The sequence below is a fragment of the Misgurnus anguillicaudatus genome, chromosome 10, assembly GCF_027580225.2.
Source record: "Misgurnus anguillicaudatus chromosome 10, ASM2758022v2, whole genome shotgun sequence".
Lineage (NCBI taxonomy): Eukaryota > Metazoa > Chordata > Actinopteri > Cypriniformes > Cobitidae > Misgurnus > Misgurnus anguillicaudatus.
In genome coordinates, this window is record NC_073346.2 from 4,238,026 (window position 1) to 4,259,334 (window position 21,309).

Genomic DNA, 21,309 nt, shown 5'->3' on the forward strand with positions numbered 1-21,309 from the left:
TGCCTGTGGCAGTAAACTGTACTTCGCACTCACCTCTTGAAGAATCTCTTGTTTGCCTTGTGTGCTCGAGACACAACGCCACCGGTTCTTTTAAGGATGTCGCCGCCGTATGGTTAACTGTTGTCTACATTAGAAGGCAACTGCGAACCATAAAAAGGCCCTGAGACGTACAGAGATGGCGCTTTTTCGCTAAATTGCAATGCCGGCGTCCATCCGCATTTGATCAAGTATTTTCATTGCGCGTTCAAGTAGAACGAGCAGGGTCTGAGAATGGCGATTCCGTTTTGTGACCCTGTTCTAAAACAGTATGATCAAGGGGGAAAGGATCATTGAATGCAAAACCACTTTGACAGCATCCGTTACAGGGCATATGGAGACGGGCTGCGTGTGCTTTTGGCAAATGAAAGGCTTCGGGCACATTGTTCCTCATTTCGAAAAATCCACATTCGTCACTATTTCAAGGCGTTTGTGAAGAAATAAATAAGAATTAAAGATGAGCTGCATGAAGGCAATAAAATCGTGAGTCATTCCAAAAGTTACACCGGCACATTCGCTGAGGAGCGCAATCGACTCGCTCGGGCCAGCTGGGGTGGTCAGGATGGCCGAGCGGTCTAAGGCGCTGCGTTCAGGTCGCAGTCTCCTCTGGAGGCGTGGGTTCGAATCCCACTTCTGACATTCTGTTGCCTTTGTTGTAGCCACCCGTGCTGTGTATCGCGCTTTCTTCCGAGGGAGCGTCCTTTTCAAAGACGCCAGGAGACAGGCACGCGGGGGACGACCCGGTTTCCCATTTTGGTAGAGATGAAGGTTCAAGGTTCAATTTATTGCAATATAGTGTCAAACACAATTGGAATTCTTTACAGCCAGTCACGCATGGATGTAATGTGGCAAACGAAACATTAAGACAGAACAAGATATGACAATACACAGTCATATGGAAGGTGAATGGAAGGTGCTAAGAGTAATAATGATACTTACACTAATACTGAATGATAAAAGTAGGAGTAATAGAAACAATAAAGTGCAAACAGTGCATTCAGTCCTGAAAAGGAATTGAACTGTCATTAAGCAGCCAGGCGGCCGTGGGAAAGAAGCTCAGGCGATGCCGGGATTTTGCAGTTCTCGGGAGCCGAAGCCTTCTACCTGAAGGGAGCAGCTGAAACATGGTACAGCCTGGATGAGATGGGTCAGACATAATTTTTCTTGCCCTTCTCACAGCCCTGAGGTTGTAAAGGGATTCCAGAGAAGGTAGAGAGGTGTTGATCACTCTCTCTGCCGAGCGGATCACCCGCTGCAGCTTGGCCTTGTCCTTGGCTGCTGCAGCAGGGAACCATGTAATTATTGATTGTGTAATAATGGATTTAATGATGGCAGAGTAAAACCGGATTAATATTTAATAATGAAGTTTTGCAGCTGGCCTCCAGAATCCAGCTGTCTTCTCCAAGCATGACTTCCCTGGTTTCTGGCGTTGGGCCAGTGGCGCAATGGATAACGCGTCTGACTACGGATCAGAAGATTCTAGGTTCGACTCCTGGCTGGCTCGATCCTGTTTTTACTCCTTCCTCCCACACGTTGGGTGTCTGCTGTCCTGCGTCAACATGCCTCAGTAGAGCAGAGGACGCACACCAGGCTCTGATTGCTCAGATGGCGGAGCGCAGGACTGCAGGCAGGCAATTTAGCCGTCCAACCTTAGGTCGATGGGCCGGAGGCAGTGAAGCTTTGCCTCTTGGAGGTGCTGCGATCCTTGCTTTCGAAGCCAGCGTTGCGCATAACCCGGCCGGTGAAAAAGGCAAGCGCACGTCAAAAGAGCGTTCCCTGACCGGGAATCGAACCCGGGCCGCGGCGGTGAGAGCGCCGAATCCTAGCCACTAGACCACCAGGGAGGACACGCTGGCCTTCAGGCCGTGGATGCCTGGCACACTGTGCGGAAGGAAAACGGGGCTAAAGTCTCAAACTAGTCGACAAAAGGGCACCCTGCCCCGTGTGAGGCTCGAACTCACGACCTTCAGATTATGAGACTGACGCGCTGCCTAACTGCGCCAACGAGGCACGCCCAGACCGACGGCTCCTGGGTGGCCCCTTGCGTCTGGTTGCGTGGCATTTTGTGCGCCACCAGCGAAGAAACTCCTGCGAGGAGAGCACGACTGGGCTTCTTGCACTCTGGCTACCCACACTGAGGACCTTCTCGTTCTTAATATGTTACACGTACAGAAACAACTTCAAGGAGACACAGAGGGGCTATGTCATGCCCAGGATTCCTATCGTCTTTTAAATGGTGTCGAGAATGGCACGCCTGCCGTTGCTGGACGATCTTGGCGCACATGCTCTCAGGCTAGATAAAACCCATTATAAATAAACACTTACATTTGACACATTTGACACAGCTGACAGATTAATGGAATAACGTTACATATCCACAATGCAAAGTCCCAGTTATTCAGTGATCACGTGTTTGGCTCGTCTTTAGCCTCATTATCTAGTAGAAAAACTTAAATTGTGCTAAAGTTGAAAGACTGTCCTATGTAAGTTGGTGACGTGTTCCACGTATTAGAGTCTGTTAAAGTAAAAGCTCTGCGGCCATTGCCTGTGGCAGTAAACTGTACTTCGCACTCACCTCTTGAAGAATCTCTTGTTTGCCTTGTGTGCTCGAGACACAATGCCACCGGTTATTTTAAGGATGTCGCCACCGTATGGTTAACTATTGTCTACATTAGAAGGCAACTGCGAACCATAAAAAGGCCCTGAGACGTACAGAGATGGCGCTTTTTCGCTAAATTGCAATGCCGGCGTCCATCCGCATTTGATCAAGTATTTTCATTGCGCATTCAAGTAGAACGAGCAGGGTCTGAGAATGGCGATTCCTTTTTGTGACCCTGTTCTAAAACAGTATGATCAAGGGGGAAAGGATCATTGAATGCAAAACCACTTTGACAGCATCCGTTACAGGGCATATGGAGACGGGCTGCGTGTGCTTTTGGCAAATGAAAGGCTTCGGGCACATTGTTCCTCATTTCGAAAAATCCACATTCGTCACTATTTCAAGGCGTTTGTGAAGAAATAAATAAGAATTAAAGATGAGCTGCATGAAGGCAATAAAATCGTGAGTCATTCCAAAAGTTACACCGGCACATTCGCTGAGGAGCGCAATCGACTCGCTCGGGCCAGCTGGGGTGGTCAGGATGGCCGAGCGGTCTAAGGCGCTGCGTTCAGGTCGCAGTCTCCTCTGGAGGCGTGGGTTCGAATCCCATTTCTGACATTCTGTTGCCTTTGTTGTAGCCACCCGTGCTGTGTATCGCGCTTTCTTCCGAGGGAGCGTCCTTTTCAAAGACGCCAGGAGACAGGCACGCGGGGGACGACCCGGTTTCCCATTTTGGTAGAGATGAAGGTTCAAGGTTCAATTTATTGCAATATAGTGTCAAACACAATTGGAATTCTTTACAGCCAGTCACGCATGGATGTAATGTGGCAAACGAAACATTAAGACAGAACAAGATATGACAATACACAGTCATATGGAAGGTGAATGGAAGGTGCTAAGAGTAATAATGATACTTACACTAATACTGAATGATAAAAGTAGGAGTAATAGAAACAATAAAGTGCAAACAGTGCATTCAGTCCTGAAAAGGAATTGAACTGTCATTAAGCAGCCAGGCGGCCGTGGGAAAGAAGCTCAGGCGATGCCGGGATTTTGCAGTTCTCGGGAGCCGAAGCCTTCTACCTGAAGGGAGCAGCTGAAACATGGTACAGCCTGGATGAGATGGGTCAGACATAATTTTTCTTGCCCTTCTCACAGCCCTGAGGTTGTGAAGGGATTCCAGAGAAGGTAGAGAGGTGTTGATCACTCTCTCTGCCGAGCGGATCACCCGCTGCAGCTTGGCCTTGTCCTTGGCTGCTGCAGCAGGGAACCATGTAATTATTGATTGTGTAATAATGGATTTAATGATGGCAGAGTAAAACCGGATTAATATTTAATAATGAAGTTTTGCAGCTGGCCTCCAGAATCCAGCTGTCTTCTCCAAGCATGACTTCCCTGGTTTCTGGCGTTGGGCCAGTGGCGCAATGGATAACGCGTCTGACTATGGATCAGAAGATTCTAGGTTCGACTCCTGGCTGGCTCGATCCTGTTTTTACTCCTTCCTCCCACACGTTGGGTGTCTGCTGTCCTGCGTCAACATGCCTCAGTAGAGCAGAGGACGCACACCAGGCTCTGATTGCTCAGATGGCGGAGCGCAGGACTGCAGGCAGGCAATTTAGCCGTCCAACCGTAGGTCGATGGGCCGGAGGCAGTGAAGCTTTGCCTCTTGGAGGTGCTGCGATCCTTGCCTTCGAAGCCAGCGTTGCGCATAACCCGGCCGGTGAAAAAGGCAAGCGCACGTCAAAAGAGCGTTCCCTGACCGGGAATCGAACCCGGGCCGCGGAGGTGAGAGCGCCGAATCCTAGCCACTAGACCACCAGGGAGGACACGCTGGCCTTCAGGCCGTGGATGCCTGGCACACTGTGCGGAAGGAAAACGGGGCTAAAGTCTCAAACTAGTCGACAAAAGGGCACCCTGCCCCGTGTGAGGCTCGAACTCACGACCTTCAGATTATGAGACTGACGCGCTGCCTAACTGCGCCAACGAGGCACGCCCAGACTGACGGCTCCTGGGTGGCCCCTTGCGTCTGGTTGCGTGGCATTTTGTGCGCCACCAGCGAGGAAACTCCTGCGAGGAGAGCACGACTGGGCTTCTTGCACTCTGGCTACCCACACTGAGGACCTTCTCGTTCTTAATATGTTACACGTACAGAAACAACTTCAAGGAGACACAGAGGGGCTATGTCATGCCCAGGATTCCTATCGTCTTTTAAATGGTGTCGAGAATGGCACGCCTGCCGTTGCTGGACGATCTTGGCGCACATGCTCTCAGGCTAGATAAAACCCATTATAAATAAACACTTACATTTGACACATTTGACACAGCTGACAGATTAATGGAATAACGTTACATATCCACAATGCAAAGTCCCAGTTATTCAGTGATCACGTGTTTGGCTCGTCTTTAGCCTCATTATCTAGTAGAAAAACTTAAATTGTGCTAAAGTTGAAAGACTGTCCTATGTAAGTTGGTGACGTGTTCCACGTATTAGAGTCTGTTAAAGTAAAAGCTCTGCGGCCATTGCCTGTGGCAGTAAACTGTACTTCGCACTCACCTCTTGAAGAATCTCTTGTTTGCCTTGTGTGCTCGAGACACAATGCCACCGGTTCTTTTAAGGATGTCGCCGCCGTATGGTTAACTGTTGTCTACATTAGAAGGCAACTGCGAACCATAAAAAGGCCCTGAGACGTACAGAGATGGCGCTTTTTCGCTAAATTGCAATGCCGGCGTCCATCCGCATTTGATCAAGTATTTTCATTGCGCGTTCAAGTAGAACGAGCAGGGTCTGAGAATGGCGATTCCTTTTTGTGACCCTGTTCTAAAACAGTATGATCAGGCGGGAAAGGATCATTGAATGCAAAACCACTTTGACAGCATCCGTTACAGGGCATATGGAGACGGGCTGCGTGTGCTTTTGGCAAATGAAAGGCTTCGGGCACATTGTTCCTCATTTCGAAAAATCCACATTCGTCACTATTTCAAGGCGTTTGTGAAGAAATAAATAAGAATTAAAGATGAGCTGCATGAAGGCAATAAAATCGTGAGTCATTCCAAAAGTTACACCGGCACATTCGCTGAGGAGCGCAATCGACTCGCTCGGGCCAGCTGGGGTGGTCAGGATGGCCGAGCGGTCTAAGGCGCTGCGTTCAGGTCACAGTCTCCTCTGGAGGCGTGGGTTCGAATCCCACTTCTGACATTCTGTTGCCTTTGTTGTAGCCACCCGTGCTGTGTATCGCGCTTTCTTCCGAGGGAGCGTCCTTTTCAAAGACGCCAGGAGACAGGCACGCGGGGGACGACCCGGTTTCCCATTTTGGTAGAGATGAAGGTTCAAGGTTCAATTTATTGCAATATAGTGTCAAACACAATTGGAATTCTTTACAGCCAGTCACGCATGGATGTAATGTGGCAAACGAAACATTAAGACAGAACAAGATATGACAATACACAGTCATATGGAAGGTGAATGGAAGGTGCTAAGAGTAATAATGATACTTACACTAATACTGAATGATAAAAGTAGGAGTAATAGAAACAATAAAGTGCAAACAGTGCATTCAGTCCTGAAAAGGAATTGAACTGTCATTAAGCAGCCAGGCGGCCGTGGGAAAGAAGCTCAGGCGATGCCGGGATTTTGCAGTTCTCGGGAGCCGAAGCCTTCTACCTGAAGGGAGCAGCTGAAACATGGTACAGCCTGGATGAGATGGGTCAGACATAATTTTTCTTGCCCTTCTCACAGCCCTGAGGTTGTGAAGGGATTCCAGAGAAGGTAGAGAGGTGTTGATCACTCTCTCTGCCGAGCGGATCACCCGCTGCAGCTTGGCCTTGTCCTTGGCTGCTGCAGCAGGGAACCATGTAATTATTGATTGTGTAATAATGGATTTAATGATGGCAGAGTAAAACCGGATTAATATTTAATAATGAAGTTTTGCAGCTGGCCTCCAGAATCCAGCTGTCTTCTCCAAGCATGACTTCCCTGGTTTCTGGTGTTGGGCCAGTGGCGCAATGGATAACGCGTCTGACTACGGATCAGAAGATTCTAGGTTCGACTCCTGGCTGGCTCGATCCTGTTTTTACTCCTTCCTCCCACACGTTGGGTGTCTGCTGTCCTGCGTCAACATGCCTCAGTAGAGCAGAGGACGCACACCAGGCTCTGATTGCTCAGATGGCGGAGCGCAGGACTGCAGGCAGGCAATTTAGCCGTCCAACCGTAGGTCGATGGGCCGGAGGCAGTGAAGCTTTGCCTCTTGGAGGTGCTGCGATCCTTGCCTTCGAAGCCAGCGTTGCGCATAACCCGGCCGGTGAAAAAGGCAAGCGCACGTCAAAAGAGCGTTCCCTGACCGGGAATCGAACCCGGGCCGCGGCGGTGAGAGCGCCGAATCCTAGCCACTAGACCACCAGGGAGGACACGCTGGCCTTCAGGCCGTGGATGCCTGGCACACTGTGCGGAAGGAAAACGGGGCTAAAGTCTCAAACTAGTCGACAAAAGGGCACCCTGCCCCGTGTGAGGCTCGAACTCACGACCTTCAGATTATGAGACTGACGCGCTGCCTAACTGCGCCAACGAGGCACGCCCAGACCGACGGCTCCTGGGTGGCCCCTTGCGTCTGGTTGCGTGGCATTTTGTGCGCCACCAGCGAGGAAACTCCTGCGAGGAGAGCACGACTGGGCTTCTTGCACTCTGGCTACCCACACTGAGGACCTTCTCGTTCTTAATATGTTACACGTACAGAAACAACTTCAAGGAGACACAGAGGGGCTATGTCATGCCCAGGATTCCTATCGTCTTTTAAATGGTGTCGAGAATGGCACGCCTGCCGTTGCTGGACGATCTTGGCGCACATGCTCTCAGGCTAGATAAAACCCATTATAAATAAACACTTACATTTGACACATTTGACACAGCTGACAGATTAATGGAATAACGTTACATATCCACAATGCAAAGTCCCAGTTATTCAGTGATCACGTGTTTGGCTCGTCTTTAGCCTCATTATCTAGTAGAAAAACTTAAATTGTGCTAAAGTTGAAAGACTGTCCTATGTAAGTTGGTGACGTGTTCCACGTATTAGAGTCTGTTAAAGTAAAAGCTCTGCGGCCATTGCCTGTGGCAGTAAACTGTACTTCGCACTCACCTCTTGAAGAATCTCTTGTTTGCCTTGTGTGCTCGAGACACAATGCCACCGGTTCTTTTAAGGATGTCGCCGCCGTATGGTTAACTGTTGTCTACATTAGAAGGCAACTGCGAACCATAAAAAGGCCCTGAGACGTACAGAGATGGCGCTTTTTCGCTAAATTGCAATGCCGGCATCCATCCGCATTTGATCAAGTATTTTCATTGCGCGTTCAAGTAGAACGAGCAGGGTCTGAGAATGGCGATTCCTTTTTGTGACCCTGTTCTAAAACAGTATGATCAGGCGGGAAAGGATCATTGAATGCAAAACCACTTTGACAGCATCCGTTACAGGGCATATGGAGACGGGCTGCGTGTGCTTTTGGCAAATGAAAGGCTTCGGGCACATTGTTCCTCATTTTGAAAAATCCACATTCGTCACTATTTCAAGGCGTTTGTGAAGAAATAAATAAGAATTAAAGATGAGCTGCATGAAGGCAATAAAATCGTGAGTCATTCCAAAAGTTACACCGGCACATTCGCTGAGGAGCGCAATCGACTCGCTCGGGCCAGCTGGGGTGGTCAGGATGGCCGAGCGGTCTAAGGCGCTGCGTTCAGGTCGCAGTCTCCTCTGGAGGCGTGGGTTCGAATCCCACTTCTGACATTCTGTTGCCTTTGTTGTAGCCACCCGTGCTGTGTATCGCGCTTTCTTCCGAGGGAGCGTCCTTTTCAAAGACGCCAGGAGACAGGCACGCGGGGGACGACCCGGTTTCCCATTTTGGTAGAGATGAAGGTTCAAGGTTCAATTTATTGCAATATAGTGTCAAACACAATTGGAATTCTTTACAGCCAGTCACGCATGGATGTAATGTGGCAAACGAAACATTAAGACAGAACAAGATATGACAATACACAGTCATATGGAAGGTGAATGGAAGGTGCTAAGAGTAATAATGATACTTACACTAATACTGAATGATAAAAGTAGGAGTAATAGAAACAATAAAGTGCAAACAGTGCATTCAGTCCTGAAAAGGAATTGAACTGTCATTAAGCAGCCAGGCGGCCGTGGGAAAGAAGCTCAGGCGATGCCGGGATTTTGCAGTTCTCGGGAGCCGAAGCCTTCTACCTGAAGGGAGCAGCTGAAACATGGTACAGCCTGGATGAGATGGGTCAGACATAATTTTTCTTGCCCTTCTCACAGCCCTGAGGTTGTGAAGGGATTCCAGAGAAGGTAGAGAGGTGTTGATCACTCTCTCTGCCGAGCGGATCACCCGCTGCAGCTTGGCCTTGTCCTTGGCTGCTGCAGCAGGGAACCATGTAATTATTGATTGTGTAATAATGGATTTAATGATGGCAGAGTAAAACCGGATTAATATTTAATAATGAAGTTTTGCAGCTGGCCTCCAGAATCCAGCTGTCTTCTCCAAGCATGACTTCCCAGGTTTCTGGCGTTGGGCCAGTGGCGCAATGGATAACGCGTCTGACTACGGATCAGAAGATTCTAGGTTCGACTCCTGGCTGGCTCGATCCTGTTTTTACTCCTTCCTCCCACACGTTGGGTGTCTGCTGTCCTGCGTCAACATGCCTCAGTAGAGCAGAGGACGCACACCAGGCTCTGATTGCTCAGATGGCGGAGCGCAGGACTGCAGGCAGGCAATTTAGCCGTCCAACCTTAGGTCGATGGGCCGGAGGCAGTGAAGCTTTGCCTCTTGGAGGTGCTGCGATCCTTGCCTTCGAAGCCAGCGTTGCGCATAACCCGGCCGGTGAAAAAGGCAAGCGCACGTCAAAAGAGCGTTCCCTGACCGGGAATCGAACCCGGGCCGCGGCGGTGAGAGCGCCGAATCCTAGCCACTAGACCACCAGGGAGGACACGCTGGCCTTCAGGCCGTGGATGCCTGGCACACTGTGCGGAAGGAAAACGGGGCTAAAGTCTCAAACTAGTCGACAAAAGGGCACCCTGCCCCGTGTGAGGCTCGAACTCACGACCTTCAGATTATGAGACTGACGCGCTGCCTAACTGCGCCAACGAGGCACGCCCAGACCGACGGCTCCTGGGTGGCCCCTTGCGTCTGGTTGCGTGGCATTTTGTGCGCCACCAGCGAGGAAACTCCTGCGAGGAGAGCACGACTGGGCTTCTTGCACTCTGGCTACCCACACTGAGGACCTTCTCGTTCTTAATATGTTACACGTACAGAAACAACTTCAAGGAGACACAGAGGGGCTATGTCATGCCCAGGATTCCTATCGTCTTTTAAATGGTGTCGAGAATGGCACGCCTGCCGTTGCTGGACGATCTTGGCGCACATGCTCTCAGGCTAGATAAAACCCATTATAAATAAACACTTACATTTGACACATTTGACACAGCTGACAGATTAATGGAATAACGTTACATATCCACAATGCAAAGTCCCAGTTATTCAGTGATCACGTGTTTGGCTCGTCTTTAGCCTCATTATCTAGTAGAAAAACTTAAATTGTGCTAAAGTTGAAAGACTGTCCTATGTAAGTTGGTGACGTGTTCCACGTATTAGAGTCTGTTAAAGTAAAAGCTCTGCGGCCATTGCCTGTGGCAGTAAACTGTACTTCGCACTCACCTCTTGAAGAATCTCTTGTTTGCCTTGTGTGCTCGAGACACAATGCCACCGGTTCTTTTAAGGATGTCGCCGCCGTATGGTTAACTGTTGTCTACATTAGAAGGCAACTGCGAACCATAAAAAGGCCCTGAGACGTACAGAGATGGCGCTTTTTCGCTAAATTGCAATGCCGGCGTCCATCCGCATTTGATCAAGTATTTTCATTGCGCGTTCAAGTAGAACGAGCAGGGTCTGAGAATGGCGATTCCTTTTTGTGACCCTGTTCTAAAACAGTATGATCAAGGGGGAAAGGATCATTGAATGCAAAACCACTTTGACAGCATCCGTTACAGGGCATATGGAGACGGGCTGCGTGTGCTTTTGGCAAATGAAAGGCTTCGGGCACATTGTTCCTCATTTCGAAAAATCCACATTCGTCACTATTTCAAGGCGTTTGTGAAGAAATAAATAAGAATTAAAGATGAGCTGCATGAAGGCAATAAAATCGTGAGTCATTCCAAAAGTTACACCGGCACATTCGCTGAGGAGCGCAATCGACTCGCTCGGGCCAGCTGGGGTGGTCAGGATGGCCGAGCGGTCTAAGGCGCTGCGCCCAAGCTGGGGAACAATAGTCCAACAAAGACGGGGAAGAAGGGGGGAAAAGGGGGAAGAAAGAAAAGGAGAAAGGGAAAAAGCGAAAGAGAAAACGAGAAGGAAGAGAGGCGAAATCGGATGTTTGGTGACAGATCTTTCTTCTGTCTGATTGTTTATGCAGTTTACGCGACGGAAATGACCCATTTTAAATACATTGTTTCCTATTGCAGGTACGCGCCAAAGACTCGGTTCGAATCCAGCCAAAGGCACTTTTCTGTAATATTTTGTGATATTTAATTTTTTATCAAATTCTTGAACGCATGCTGTTGCGTTGTTTATGGAATACACATGTATTAATTTCGTTATGATATTTGAATAAATAAAATGTATTTATGCACCGTGCCAATTCTGTTGTTATCATTTAGTGGTAGTATTTGTAATTATTCTGGTATAAATTGTTGTTGATGTTATACTAATTCAGTATTTTGCTAGTATATATATATTTAAGCCAGACACTTGCAGATTCAGATGTAACTGTAACCATAATTATTGTTTATGGAATACAGATGTACTAATTTTCTTTATGGTATTTGAATAAATAAAATTTTATGCACCGTGCCAATTCTGTTGTTATTATTTAGTGGTAGTATTTGTACTTATTATTCTGTTGTTGTATGAATTGTTGATGTGTTATACTGATTCCGTATTTTGTTAATATATATTTAAACCAGACACTTGCAGATTCAGATGTTACCATAATTGTTAGTAGTAATGTTACAAGAAGTATAAAAGCACTGTTATTCATTTTATATACAAATGTTATTATTGCAACTTACGGAGTATTGCCTTTACTAAGAGTAATGACACAAAGTCAAAAGTACAACCACAATGTGTTTTTATTTACAAAAGTCAGATGAAACTTGAAATGAATTTAAAAAACAAAAAAAACACAAAAACACAAAAAAGCAATAAATAAATTCTAAATAAATACTTTAAATAGACATTTCTATGGTAATTCTTATGTTGTGAGAACAAAAAGATACACCAATAATCCTTTGTACAAGCAAGTGTTATATTGGGTGCAAATATCGCATGCCAACCAAGTCAAAAGTCATCACTTGACAATGTTTTAAATGCGTTTACAAAATTTAAAAGAACAGTAATGAATATTAAATGGTAAAAAGTAAAATAAAAAGAACAAAAAGTTAAATGCAATATTAAAAAACACTTTTAAAACCAACTAAAAGTACAGTAACAATCAAATATTAAGAATGAACTTTACCAACATAAAACTGTATACATTAGTTGGAGATTCTACGCATGTTCTCCAACCACACTTCTTTGGACACAGTCTCAGTCTGGGGACAGTACACCTTGCCCCTGTATTGGCTATGCCCAGTTTCAGCAGTCTTAAATTGGCCACACTTCTTGCAAGTGTTCGCCTCTACTGTTCGCTTGTAGGGTCTCTTGGGCATAGTTCCTTGACTAGGACCTGGCTGTAAGGTGGTGCCTTGCACAACTGCTGGCTGTAAAACTGGCATGCCCTGCACCATTTGCACACCATGGACTACCGGCATGCCCTGCACCATTGGCATTCCCTGCACCATTGGCACATACTGGAGCAACGGCACACTTTGGAAACCTGTTGACACCATTTGCAGTGATGCTCCAGGTGCTGATGGTGTTTTGGGTCTGAGAGGGGGCTGCCTAATAGATATTACTCTTTGCTTTGCCTGTCCTGCTGTGCTATCTGGTAGCTTGTACTGGTGCATCTGCATTGGTTGCTGCAGCTCAGTTCGTAGCCGTTTGGCATCCTGAAGAGGCTCCTGAGCTTCAGGGATGGGATGAGGCAAATCAAGGCCTCGAACTAGCAGTGTCACTTGCTGGTCTATATTTCTTACGTTGTACCAGTCAATCAGGGTGTTCTGGTTAACCTCCACCAGCTGCAATGAAGTTTCGTTCATCACCAAGCCATTGCCAAACACAAGCTGCCTTATCTTGCGATAGTCTTCTAGGATCAAAGACCATCTCGAATAAGTTTTCCCACCTTTTCTTTTGGGGGCAAGGTGGATTACGCACAGCCTGATGAAAATGGTTTCCACCAGACGGCAACAGTCAGGCCACTGAGCAGGTGCGCTGCTTGCACCCAGCACGCATCTGGTGGTGCTCTCTACTCCAGGGGTGCGAGTGGGCGTCTTTGGTGTTCTGAACCGTCCAGTCAGCAGTCTCTTCTTGAAACGAGGTCGATACACCACCCGCCGCTTGTCAAAGGCATCCAGGTTTTGCCAAAGTCCAATAATCGTTTCTGCTTCCTGGTTAGTCAGGCTGAGGGCTGTGCGTTTCCTAAGCTCGACCAGATATTCTGCCAGCCTGTCCACATGCTGGAATCCTGGCACGTTCTGGGAGTCAACAGCCTATTAAAAACAAATTGCACTAAATATTTTGTTTGATATTCACATTCTGTTTATTAACTAATTTCTATTAAGTTCAATATATCTGAAATTGAATTGAAATGCACTGAAGCAGATATTTGCAAACACCATTTGAGATATTCTAGTTAAATTGAAACACATACAAGTGACACTTACCATTTCATCATCATCATCACCAGTATCTCCAGGCTCCAAGTGAACAGGTGAGAGAGCAGTTGGAGACTGTGAGGGGTCACGTGTCAGAAGAACCGGTTCAGGGACCGGTGAAGGACATATGGAGGCCTGAATAGATGTGGCACTGCTTGCAACCAAGGTAGAGGGACTCCTTGTCATGGTGGAGGGCGGTGACAGAACAGCCTCTGGATCTCTTATTGTGTGATCCTCATTGATGTCAAAGAACCCTTCATCTTCCTCCCTCTCCTCCACATCAAGTTCCTCTATAAGCTCTGCCGTCTGCTCAGAGTCTGGGTTCATGTCCTGCAGTGCCCGACCAGTCTGGTGGAATAAATACTGCACTCCAATAAGTTCACCTAAATAAACAAATAAAAAGGGAATTAAATACAAAAGAGAGTTAATTATATAAAATATAAGACTTACAAACTGCAGGTTTATTAACAAAAACAAATTCTCTTACCAGTGTAACATGCAGGTGGATGAAATGTGGGGACCACTTTCTTGCCAAACAGCTTTTCATAATTCCTGTTTACGCAGTAAACAAGTTCTCCCGTGTAGCTGCACAAAGCTGATGGTCCTGATGACAAGGAAGCAGCCTCCCGGTCCTGATTCCACCTGTTTAGTCCCTCCAGCAGATAAATCTGAAAGTTAAGACTGTTGGCACTGGTACCTTTAAAGAGACAATAGTGTTTAGATGGTATTAAAGAAACACACAAAGGCATATGATGGTTTGTTTTTACAAATGCAAAGTATTTGTAACAGACAGATACCTGGGATAAAACGGTTTAAATGTAAATGAAAGGACTCTAGAGATGTGGATCCTCTGGCACATCGGTATGTCTTCAGAACCACACCTCCCTTGGTTAAGGTCCCCGTCTCAGTATAGAGGGCTACACCGGGTGGGTCCTGGATGCATTTGACATGCTTCTTCTGGACACTCCAGATGTGCTCCATCCTTTCTCTGTCCAGAAGAGGAACACCCATAGAGTCACTGCCATTGCTGGTCATGAGCTCTGTTAGCAGCCGCTCAAGGAGAAGAATGGTAGTCTCCTCTCCACGGGTCCTCCTCCGACAATGCAGAGCCAGCTCCTGTTTGGAAAGATGTTTATTGACAACTTCATCTGTCAGCACAGGCCAACCCTGGGACACCAGCAGCTCTTTCTTGGCTCTGCGTAGCACAGCAACATCAGCAGCATCCCATTCAAAGATGCATGCAGACAGTCGTGCCATGAATATAGGATAAAGCTGATGGGCATCAGTTGTACAGCCCACAGCAATCCTGCGCATGAAATGCCAGATGTCCAGCCTTATTAAGAGATCTGGCCATCCTCTGAACCTGGTTTTCAGCTTGGTTTCCCCCACCTCAGTGCAGCACCCACAGTCAACATACAACACAGCAGGTGGATCCACACCAGCCTGCTGGTATCTTTTCACCAGACCATCTATCATCATGTCCAGTCCTGCTCCTTCCTGGGCTGTCAACACACTTATGAGCACCTGACCAAACTCATTGCCAACAGAGGTGAGCCAGTTTCCTGTTCCCCTCGCTGTCCCAGCCAGCTTCTTGGTGATCTGCAAAAGACATATGAAACATGCTTTACAAATGTAATGAAACCAACCATGCAAATTACAAAAAGCACCTTTTTGCGATAAAACAGACAATGGCATACATAGAATTTAACTGCTAACCTTTTTAGTTGAATCCATTTTCAACACTGTGCCATGTGTGGATGTTATCCTGGCATGGATTTCATCCAGCCTTGTCAGGATGTCTTGGCTGTACACAGTGAGAAGCCACTTGACGCTCGGCAACACTGTAGGCTCAGGAGGTTCCTGGAACTGCATTGGCAACACCCCAGGGCGGTTGATGAAGTCCATGCACTGGGTGGTGTACCGGGCCAGACGCTGGAGCCACTCCTCGCTGTGGTTCTCACGCAGCTGTTTAATAACACGCGTGGGGCTGTTGCCTAGGCCACGTTCACGCAAGAGTCTAATGACTCTCAGATCACATGCATACCTAAAAAAAAGCAAAATCCACAGATACATTATTTACACCACACAAAAATATTTAAAGTGTTTGCAAATATGGGATGATGGGCTAACAACTTGAGGAAATTAAAGTGTACTCACTTCTGCGTGAGGATGACCCGAAACTCAGAGCGATGACCCAGATCCAGCTGTTGCAGGACAGTCTGACTCCAGGACACGTGAGAAGCTTTACACTTCTTACAGATGAGGGTTTCTGTGACCATGTTGTACATCCTGTCAATGTCATGAACTTGCCGTGCCCTTTTATGCAGACCGCCTCCTGTCAGTTGATGCTGTCCACAGGCAGGATTGGGACAGAGAACCTTGACCTTCCACAGCTTATACGGCATCCACAGCAAAAGGGCATGACAAAAAAATCTGTCAGGAGCAGGAGCCTGATTGTATGTCAGTGCAGGCTGTGGTGGGTGATACCAGAGCTGAAGGTTGTCACGGAGTTCCGGCTTTCCCCTGGACCCCATTTTAAAAAGCCGGCTTGCAATCCACCTGTGATCCTCTGGTGGCAAGGTCTCCGACCACAAACGAGGAAGCGGTAGTACACTTGGTGCTTGTAACAGCGCAGTAGGAGCACTCTGTGAGGAAAAAGAGACAAAACATTTAGTCCCTTAAGTTCCCTTTGTTAAATAACGCTTTATCCAAGACGACCCTTAAATAAAATGCTCATCTAAATAACATCTATAAAACACTGATTATTTTCACACTAAAAAGTATTTTTCAGCTGTAGTCATTAAAACTTAGTTTACCGTGTCTATCTATTTAATTCATCGAGTTTCTGCAGAATTACAACAGTTGTGTATGCAGGAGGATAAAGAAAAAACTTTAATTACAAAATTAGCAATGACCAGACAACCAGAGGAGCACAACACACTAAAACAACATTTAACACCAACTAAGATGAGAAAAGGAATTGAATCACAGACAGGCTATAAATACACAGGACGGATAATCAAATTAAACAAGACACAGGTGAGGACGATTGAAAATAATGAGAACAGAGGCGGAGCTAATTAACAAGACAATAAACAGGATTAAATCAAATAACATAAAATAAGGAAAAACTGGATACATGACTCTGACAAGAATCTTTGCAATTCAGCATTTTATGCATAGTTGATTCCTTTTCACCAGTGACTGTATGATGTTAAGATTAATATTCTTACATTGTGAACAATTAAGAAACTCATACACAACTACTTCAATAAATTAAAACATTCAGCGATGCTCATGACGTCAACACCATACAATAAAAAGGCAGGTATATGTAAACTATAATATGTAAACTATCACAAAACATAAAAACTAAGTAATATTGTACAGTGAATAAGGGGTATGTAAACTTTGGATCTTTTTTTTAGAAATTTTGTTATTATTCTGTGTTGAAAACTTTATGTAAACATTTGTCCAGTGTATTTGATATCTCAAATGTTGAAAGCAAATAAAAGTCAAAAAACCCATGAAACTTTTTACAATGTACAAACTGGTAACTTTAAATTAGCCACACTACAGTCATTAAAAAAGGTAATTATATAAAAATAATAAAATGTATCATTTCTGGGCATGTGAGCCTTTATCTATTACTAGATATCAAATACTGACAAATGGATACATTCGTGGCAAAGGTGTTCAGAATTTAAAATTGTTACAAAAGTGTCAGTTGGCTGGCCCCATTGTGTGTGACAATTAATATGCAAACATAATAAAGCCCACTGGACCAGTAGAATATTAAACAACTTACGGAGACAACGCTGCATGATGATGTGGGACTGGTAACATCGGCAGTTGATCTGGGGACGGAGACTGGAACTCCAGGGTCTTGTGTCTGTCCAAACATGCAGTGCAATATATTTTACATAACAGTAGAAAGACATCAAATATAACTGTTCAATTATTTAATGTCATCCTTGATGTAACAATACACCACTGTTCAGTAGTATGTGTTCAGTATTCTGTCATTCTACGGAAATGTCCATTTTTCTGTCCCTAGCCTTTACAGAAATATTACACTTGAAACACCCTTTAGGGTTACAATTTTTTATATTTTAAAATGAAACAATTGTTGTTTTTGATAAATGTAATGTGCATGCAATGCATTGCTGAATAAGAGTGTCAATTTCTTAAAAAATAAATATTGCTGACCACACCAAATTTGTGATAGTAAATCTATTTAAAATAAAGCACTGTATAGTAATGTGTAGTATTGTTCTTACTTCATTATATTATGGTTTCCTGGAATAATAAATGGAGAAAAGAATGATGCAAATGCAATGTGGCCTATACTTACAGTGGTGCTTGGTATAGGGGGACTGGACACTGCTGTTGAGCTAGGTTGGTCAGTAGCCTGAGATGGTCTTCTAGCCATCTTTAGGTTGGGCTTCGCTGCAGCAATATGAGACCCGCTAAATCTTGACTTGGTAAACTGAAATAGGGCAAAACAATTTGTGTTAGCACAGTGGGGAAAAAATAAAATTACTTTTAATTACACCTGAAATGGCTGCATGATAAATGCAGATAAAGTATTAACATATTTACTACATATTTACTACTTAAGTCAATTTTGCATACATGACAGAAAAAGTAGCTTTAACTGCCAAAATAAAGAAGACCAAAATAAAGGGAAAAACCATAAGGCACTTTGCTGTGTAGTTTAATGGTCTTTACCCTACAACAGCAGAGCCAAAGTAGAGAGGAAGAGGAGAATCCAAGAACACGCTGTAAAAATGCTGGGTTATTTTAACCTATCACTGGATAAATATTGGACAGAACAACATTGGGTTACATATTACATCATGCTGGGCTGTTGTTACCAAACCACGTGTTAAAATAAATTTGGTGGTGGTGTGGCCATCTTTGTGCAAAGCAACATTCCTTGTAAGTTAAAACAAAATTTAATACGCGATGACATTGAAGCTATATGGGTAGAAGTCCATGTACCTTATATGAGACCAGTGCTTGTGAGATGCTGTTATAGACCTACTGATGCACACATTGACTATCTAACATGCTTAGGTGAAATGCTTGATAATGTCTCTGATGTTAACTGTGAACTTTACTTGCTTGGAGATATGAACATTGATTGGAATGATGACAGATGCACAAAGAAAAAGAAAGTAATTTCCTATTTAAGTGTCTGCAATTAACATCAAATAGTTAAAGTGCCAACTAGAATCTTTAGCAACAAGGTGGGCATTATTGTCTAGTCCTGTTATAAATTGAAACTAGATTTTAGGTATGAGTATGTGTATGTATGTATGTATATATATGTAATGTGTATATGTGTATATTTATCAACTGTGATTATTAAAATGTTGGGATCCATATAAATAAACAAATAAACAAATAAAAACAACCCAGCATTGGGTAACTTTTAACTCAGCAGTATGTTCTACACAATATTTACACAGCGATGGGTTAAAAAAGCCCTGCCTTTTATAGAGGGCAGGAACGATAGGGCATATAGGTTGCAAAGCAAGGGAACAATCATACCTTGACACAAGATATTTAAACTGACCAATCAGCAGACGCCACAGGGTGTGTCAGTTGGCAGGCAAATGTGAAAACATCTCAGCCTTTACTTTCTATACTTTACCAAATTTCCAATCAATACAGACTTTGATACTTAAATGTATAGTTAACATTGCAAGTCCTGTAAAAAATGTAATTAATCTACCTGTGACAAACTTGGCGAAATCCTTGATGGAGTACGCTGGGGTGGAGGCTGAGGCTGGACCTGAGGTTGATGCTGGACCTGAAGTTGATGCTGGACCTGAGGTTGAGGCTGGACCTGAGGTTGATGCTGGACCTGAGGTTGATGCTGGACCTGAGGTTGATGCTGGACCTGAAGTTGATGCTGGACCTGAGGTTGAGGCTGGACCTGAAGTTGATGCTGGACCTGAGGTTGAGGCTGGACCTGGGGTTGATGCTGACTCTCCTCCTGTGGTGATCCAATAGCAGCAGCAGACTGTTGTTGCATGACCCTTGGTGTCTGTCCAGTAGACATAGGTGGCTGATAAAGACAACCAAAAATTACATACAATCATATTTGAAAGAAAAGCATTGTTCTTTTTTACTTGCCACATATTGAAATGTATTTTACCTTTTGAGTGTGAAAACCACATGTGCACTTTAGGACACCTCCAAACAATGTTGTCTGGCCACGAGAGTGCATCGGGCATTTTTCAATCTATAAACATTGTGGCAAATTTAATACACAGTACATGCATTTGTAATTTAAGAATAAAACTAAGGGAGTGACTTTTAAGGGAGTGATTCCCTTAAAAGATCGTGTAAAGGAAAAACACAAGTCACACCTTGACTGAAACCCCCAACCATCCCTACCCCCACTTTCTCAAATCTTTGTTTCAAGTAGCTTTTCTTTTATAGTACAACAGTAGTCAGTAGTACATTCAATCATAAATAAATAAATGGATTTAAACAATTACACCATGTAAATCCCAAGTCACGTTACAATGTTGTAATGAATGAGACTAATGAATGAGATTACTAATCTCTTGCTTTATTATGTAAATACAGTAAACAAACAGTTCTACTTTTACTGTTTAATTATGCATGTCAACAAACACTAATGTACTCTCATTAGTTACTATTATGGAAATACAGTTAATAGCCAGTTCTATTGTAAATGCTTAATTATGCAAGTCAACAAACACTTAGGTCCGTTCATTGTTTTCTTACGCAAAAATAACAAAAAACACACACTTACCCTTTGATAAAGCTCGTGCCACTTTTTTTGTCTAGGAGCTGGTCTATTACCTTCTTCTGAAGGCCAAACACCTGTACTGGCAAACTTTCTTAGACGTGAAATCCATTCAGCGTCCGACATGCCTTTGTGCGATTTTTTTGTAGACATTGTCTTGTCCTAAACAGTTGTTAAAAACTATACTAATTAAAAATTAAACTCTAATTATCTCTCAGAATTAATTATGCTATCAAGTTATGCATTCTTACCGGTTATAGCCCGTAATAAAAGATACAAATATTTGTCCTCCGTTTAAAGATGTTGATGTCCGTGGCAATGATGCTCGTCGTAGGGCATGAACCTTCTACTGAACTTTTTTGACCTCTGACACTCCCAGTTAGGTAGTCTTATCCCTCTCGTCAAAGACCGTACACTTTCGGCCAATTTCGGCAACTTTATTGACATTTTAGCCTACTCCCCCTACTGGCGAAGAGCGGCAACTCAAAAAAAAAAAATAGAAGAGCAGTAACACGTCATCGAGCATCACTCTTACTCCACCTACAGGTGAGGAGGGGAATCGTACCCGAAGACTTTCTCTTTCACTCTGATTGGTCAAATGTTGAAAATGTTGAAACTTCCGCTCTGTGATTGGCTGCAAATGTTGAAGCGCTTCGACTCGATTGGCTCTAAATGTTGAAGCGCTTCGATTTGATTGGCTGTGCTTCAACATTTTTCAACATTATGTTGGACTATCCTTCGGCAGCTGGCGCCCAGGTCGCAGTCTCCTCTGGAGGCGTGGGTTCGAATCCCACTTCTGACATTCTGTTGCCTTTGTTGTAGCCACCCGTGCTGTGTATCGCGCTTTCTTCCGAGGGAGCGTCCTTTTCAAAGACGCCAGGAGACAGGCACGCGGGGGACGACCCGGTTTCCCATTTTGGTAGAGATGAAGGTTCAAGGTTCAATTTATTGCAATATAGTGTCAAACACAATTGGAATTCTTTACAGCCAGTCACGCATGGATGTAATGTGGCAAACGAAACATT

General features: G+C 44.8%; 1 protein-coding gene and 15 non-coding genes across 16 annotated transcripts; 8 read left to right on the forward strand and 8 right to left on the reverse strand.

Annotated features, from left to right (window-relative positions):
• Window positions 1-592: 592 nt before the first annotated feature.
• Window positions 593-675, forward strand: trnal-cag (transfer RNA leucine (anticodon CAG)). Its single transcript has one exon. It is a non-coding gene; the product is annotated as a tRNA-Leu (tRNA).
• Window positions 676-1,467: 792 nt separating this feature from the next.
• On the forward strand, window positions 1,468-1,540 carry trnar-acg (transfer RNA arginine (anticodon ACG)). Its single transcript has one exon. It is a non-coding gene; the product is annotated as a tRNA-Arg (tRNA).
• A 268-nt stretch (window positions 1,541-1,808) lies between these two features.
• On the reverse strand, window positions 1,809-1,880 carry trnae-cuc (transfer RNA glutamic acid (anticodon CUC)). Its single transcript has one exon. It is a non-coding gene; the product is annotated as a tRNA-Glu (tRNA).
• Window positions 1,881-1,972: 92 nt separating this feature from the next.
• On the reverse strand, window positions 1,973-2,046 carry trnam-cau (transfer RNA methionine (anticodon CAU)). The gene has a single exon. It is a non-coding gene; the product is annotated as a tRNA-Met (tRNA).
• Window positions 2,047-3,170: 1,124 nt separating this feature from the next.
• trnal-cag (transfer RNA leucine (anticodon CAG)) lies at window positions 3,171-3,253 on the forward strand. The gene has a single exon. It is a non-coding gene; the product is annotated as a tRNA-Leu (tRNA).
• Window positions 3,254-4,045: 792 nt separating this feature from the next.
• On the forward strand, window positions 4,046-4,118 carry trnah-aug (transfer RNA histidin (anticodon AUG)). Its single transcript has one exon. It is a non-coding gene; the product is annotated as a tRNA-His (tRNA).
• A 432-nt stretch (window positions 4,119-4,550) lies between these two features.
• On the reverse strand, window positions 4,551-4,624 carry trnam-cau (transfer RNA methionine (anticodon CAU)). Its single transcript has one exon. It is a non-coding gene; the product is annotated as a tRNA-Met (tRNA).
• Window positions 4,625-5,748: 1,124 nt separating this feature from the next.
• Window positions 5,749-5,831, forward strand: trnal-cag (transfer RNA leucine (anticodon CAG)). Its single transcript has one exon. It is a non-coding gene; the product is annotated as a tRNA-Leu (tRNA).
• Window positions 5,832-6,623: 792 nt separating this feature from the next.
• On the forward strand, window positions 6,624-6,696 carry trnar-acg (transfer RNA arginine (anticodon ACG)). Its single transcript has one exon. It is a non-coding gene; the product is annotated as a tRNA-Arg (tRNA).
• A 268-nt stretch (window positions 6,697-6,964) lies between these two features.
• trnae-cuc (transfer RNA glutamic acid (anticodon CUC)) lies at window positions 6,965-7,036 on the reverse strand. Its single transcript has one exon. It is a non-coding gene; the product is annotated as a tRNA-Glu (tRNA).
• A 92-nt stretch (window positions 7,037-7,128) lies between these two features.
• trnam-cau (transfer RNA methionine (anticodon CAU)) lies at window positions 7,129-7,202 on the reverse strand. Its single transcript has one exon. It is a non-coding gene; the product is annotated as a tRNA-Met (tRNA).
• Window positions 7,203-8,326: 1,124 nt separating this feature from the next.
• trnal-cag (transfer RNA leucine (anticodon CAG)) lies at window positions 8,327-8,409 on the forward strand. Its single transcript has one exon. It is a non-coding gene; the product is annotated as a tRNA-Leu (tRNA).
• A 792-nt stretch (window positions 8,410-9,201) lies between these two features.
• trnar-acg (transfer RNA arginine (anticodon ACG)) lies at window positions 9,202-9,274 on the forward strand. Its single transcript has one exon. It is a non-coding gene; the product is annotated as a tRNA-Arg (tRNA).
• Window positions 9,275-9,542: 268 nt separating this feature from the next.
• Window positions 9,543-9,614, reverse strand: trnae-cuc (transfer RNA glutamic acid (anticodon CUC)). Its single transcript has one exon. It is a non-coding gene; the product is annotated as a tRNA-Glu (tRNA).
• A 92-nt stretch (window positions 9,615-9,706) lies between these two features.
• Window positions 9,707-9,780, reverse strand: trnam-cau (transfer RNA methionine (anticodon CAU)). The gene has a single exon. It is a non-coding gene; the product is annotated as a tRNA-Met (tRNA).
• Window positions 9,781-11,901: 2,121 nt separating this feature from the next.
• On the reverse strand, window positions 11,902-21,145 carry LOC129449088 (uncharacterized). The gene is made up of 12 exons (XM_055211853.2): window positions 20,536-21,145; window positions 20,291-20,446; window positions 19,664-19,750; window positions 19,238-19,573; window positions 17,852-17,986; window positions 17,306-17,389; window positions 15,655-16,142; window positions 15,214-15,541; window positions 14,295-15,096; window positions 13,985-14,194; window positions 13,507-13,880; window positions 11,902-13,332 (listed from the first exon to the last, which is right to left on the reverse strand). The coding sequence occupies exons 2-12, from the start codon at window positions 20,435-20,437 to the stop codon at window positions 12,220-12,222; spliced, it is 4,104 nt and encodes a 1,367-aa protein (XP_055067828.2). The 5' UTR covers window positions 20,438-20,446; window positions 20,536-21,145; the 3' UTR covers window positions 11,902-12,219.
• Between the last annotated feature and the right edge of the window lie 164 nt (window positions 21,146-21,309).

Bases quoted from the DNA above. Each gene is read 5' to 3' on its own strand.
- LOC129449088 (XM_055211853.2), bottom strand. From the start codon at position 20,437: ATGTCTACAAAAAAATCGCACAAAGGCATGTCGGACGCTGAATGGATT. The intron at 19,574-19,663 runs GTAAAATACATT...TGTCTTTATCAG, and splicing joins GTGGTTTTCACACTCAAAAG to CCACCTATGTCTACTGGACA. The intron at 17,987-19,237 runs GTAGATTAATTA...GCCCTATTTCAG, and splicing joins TTTCGCCAAGTTTGTCACAG to TTTACCAAGTCAAGATTTAG.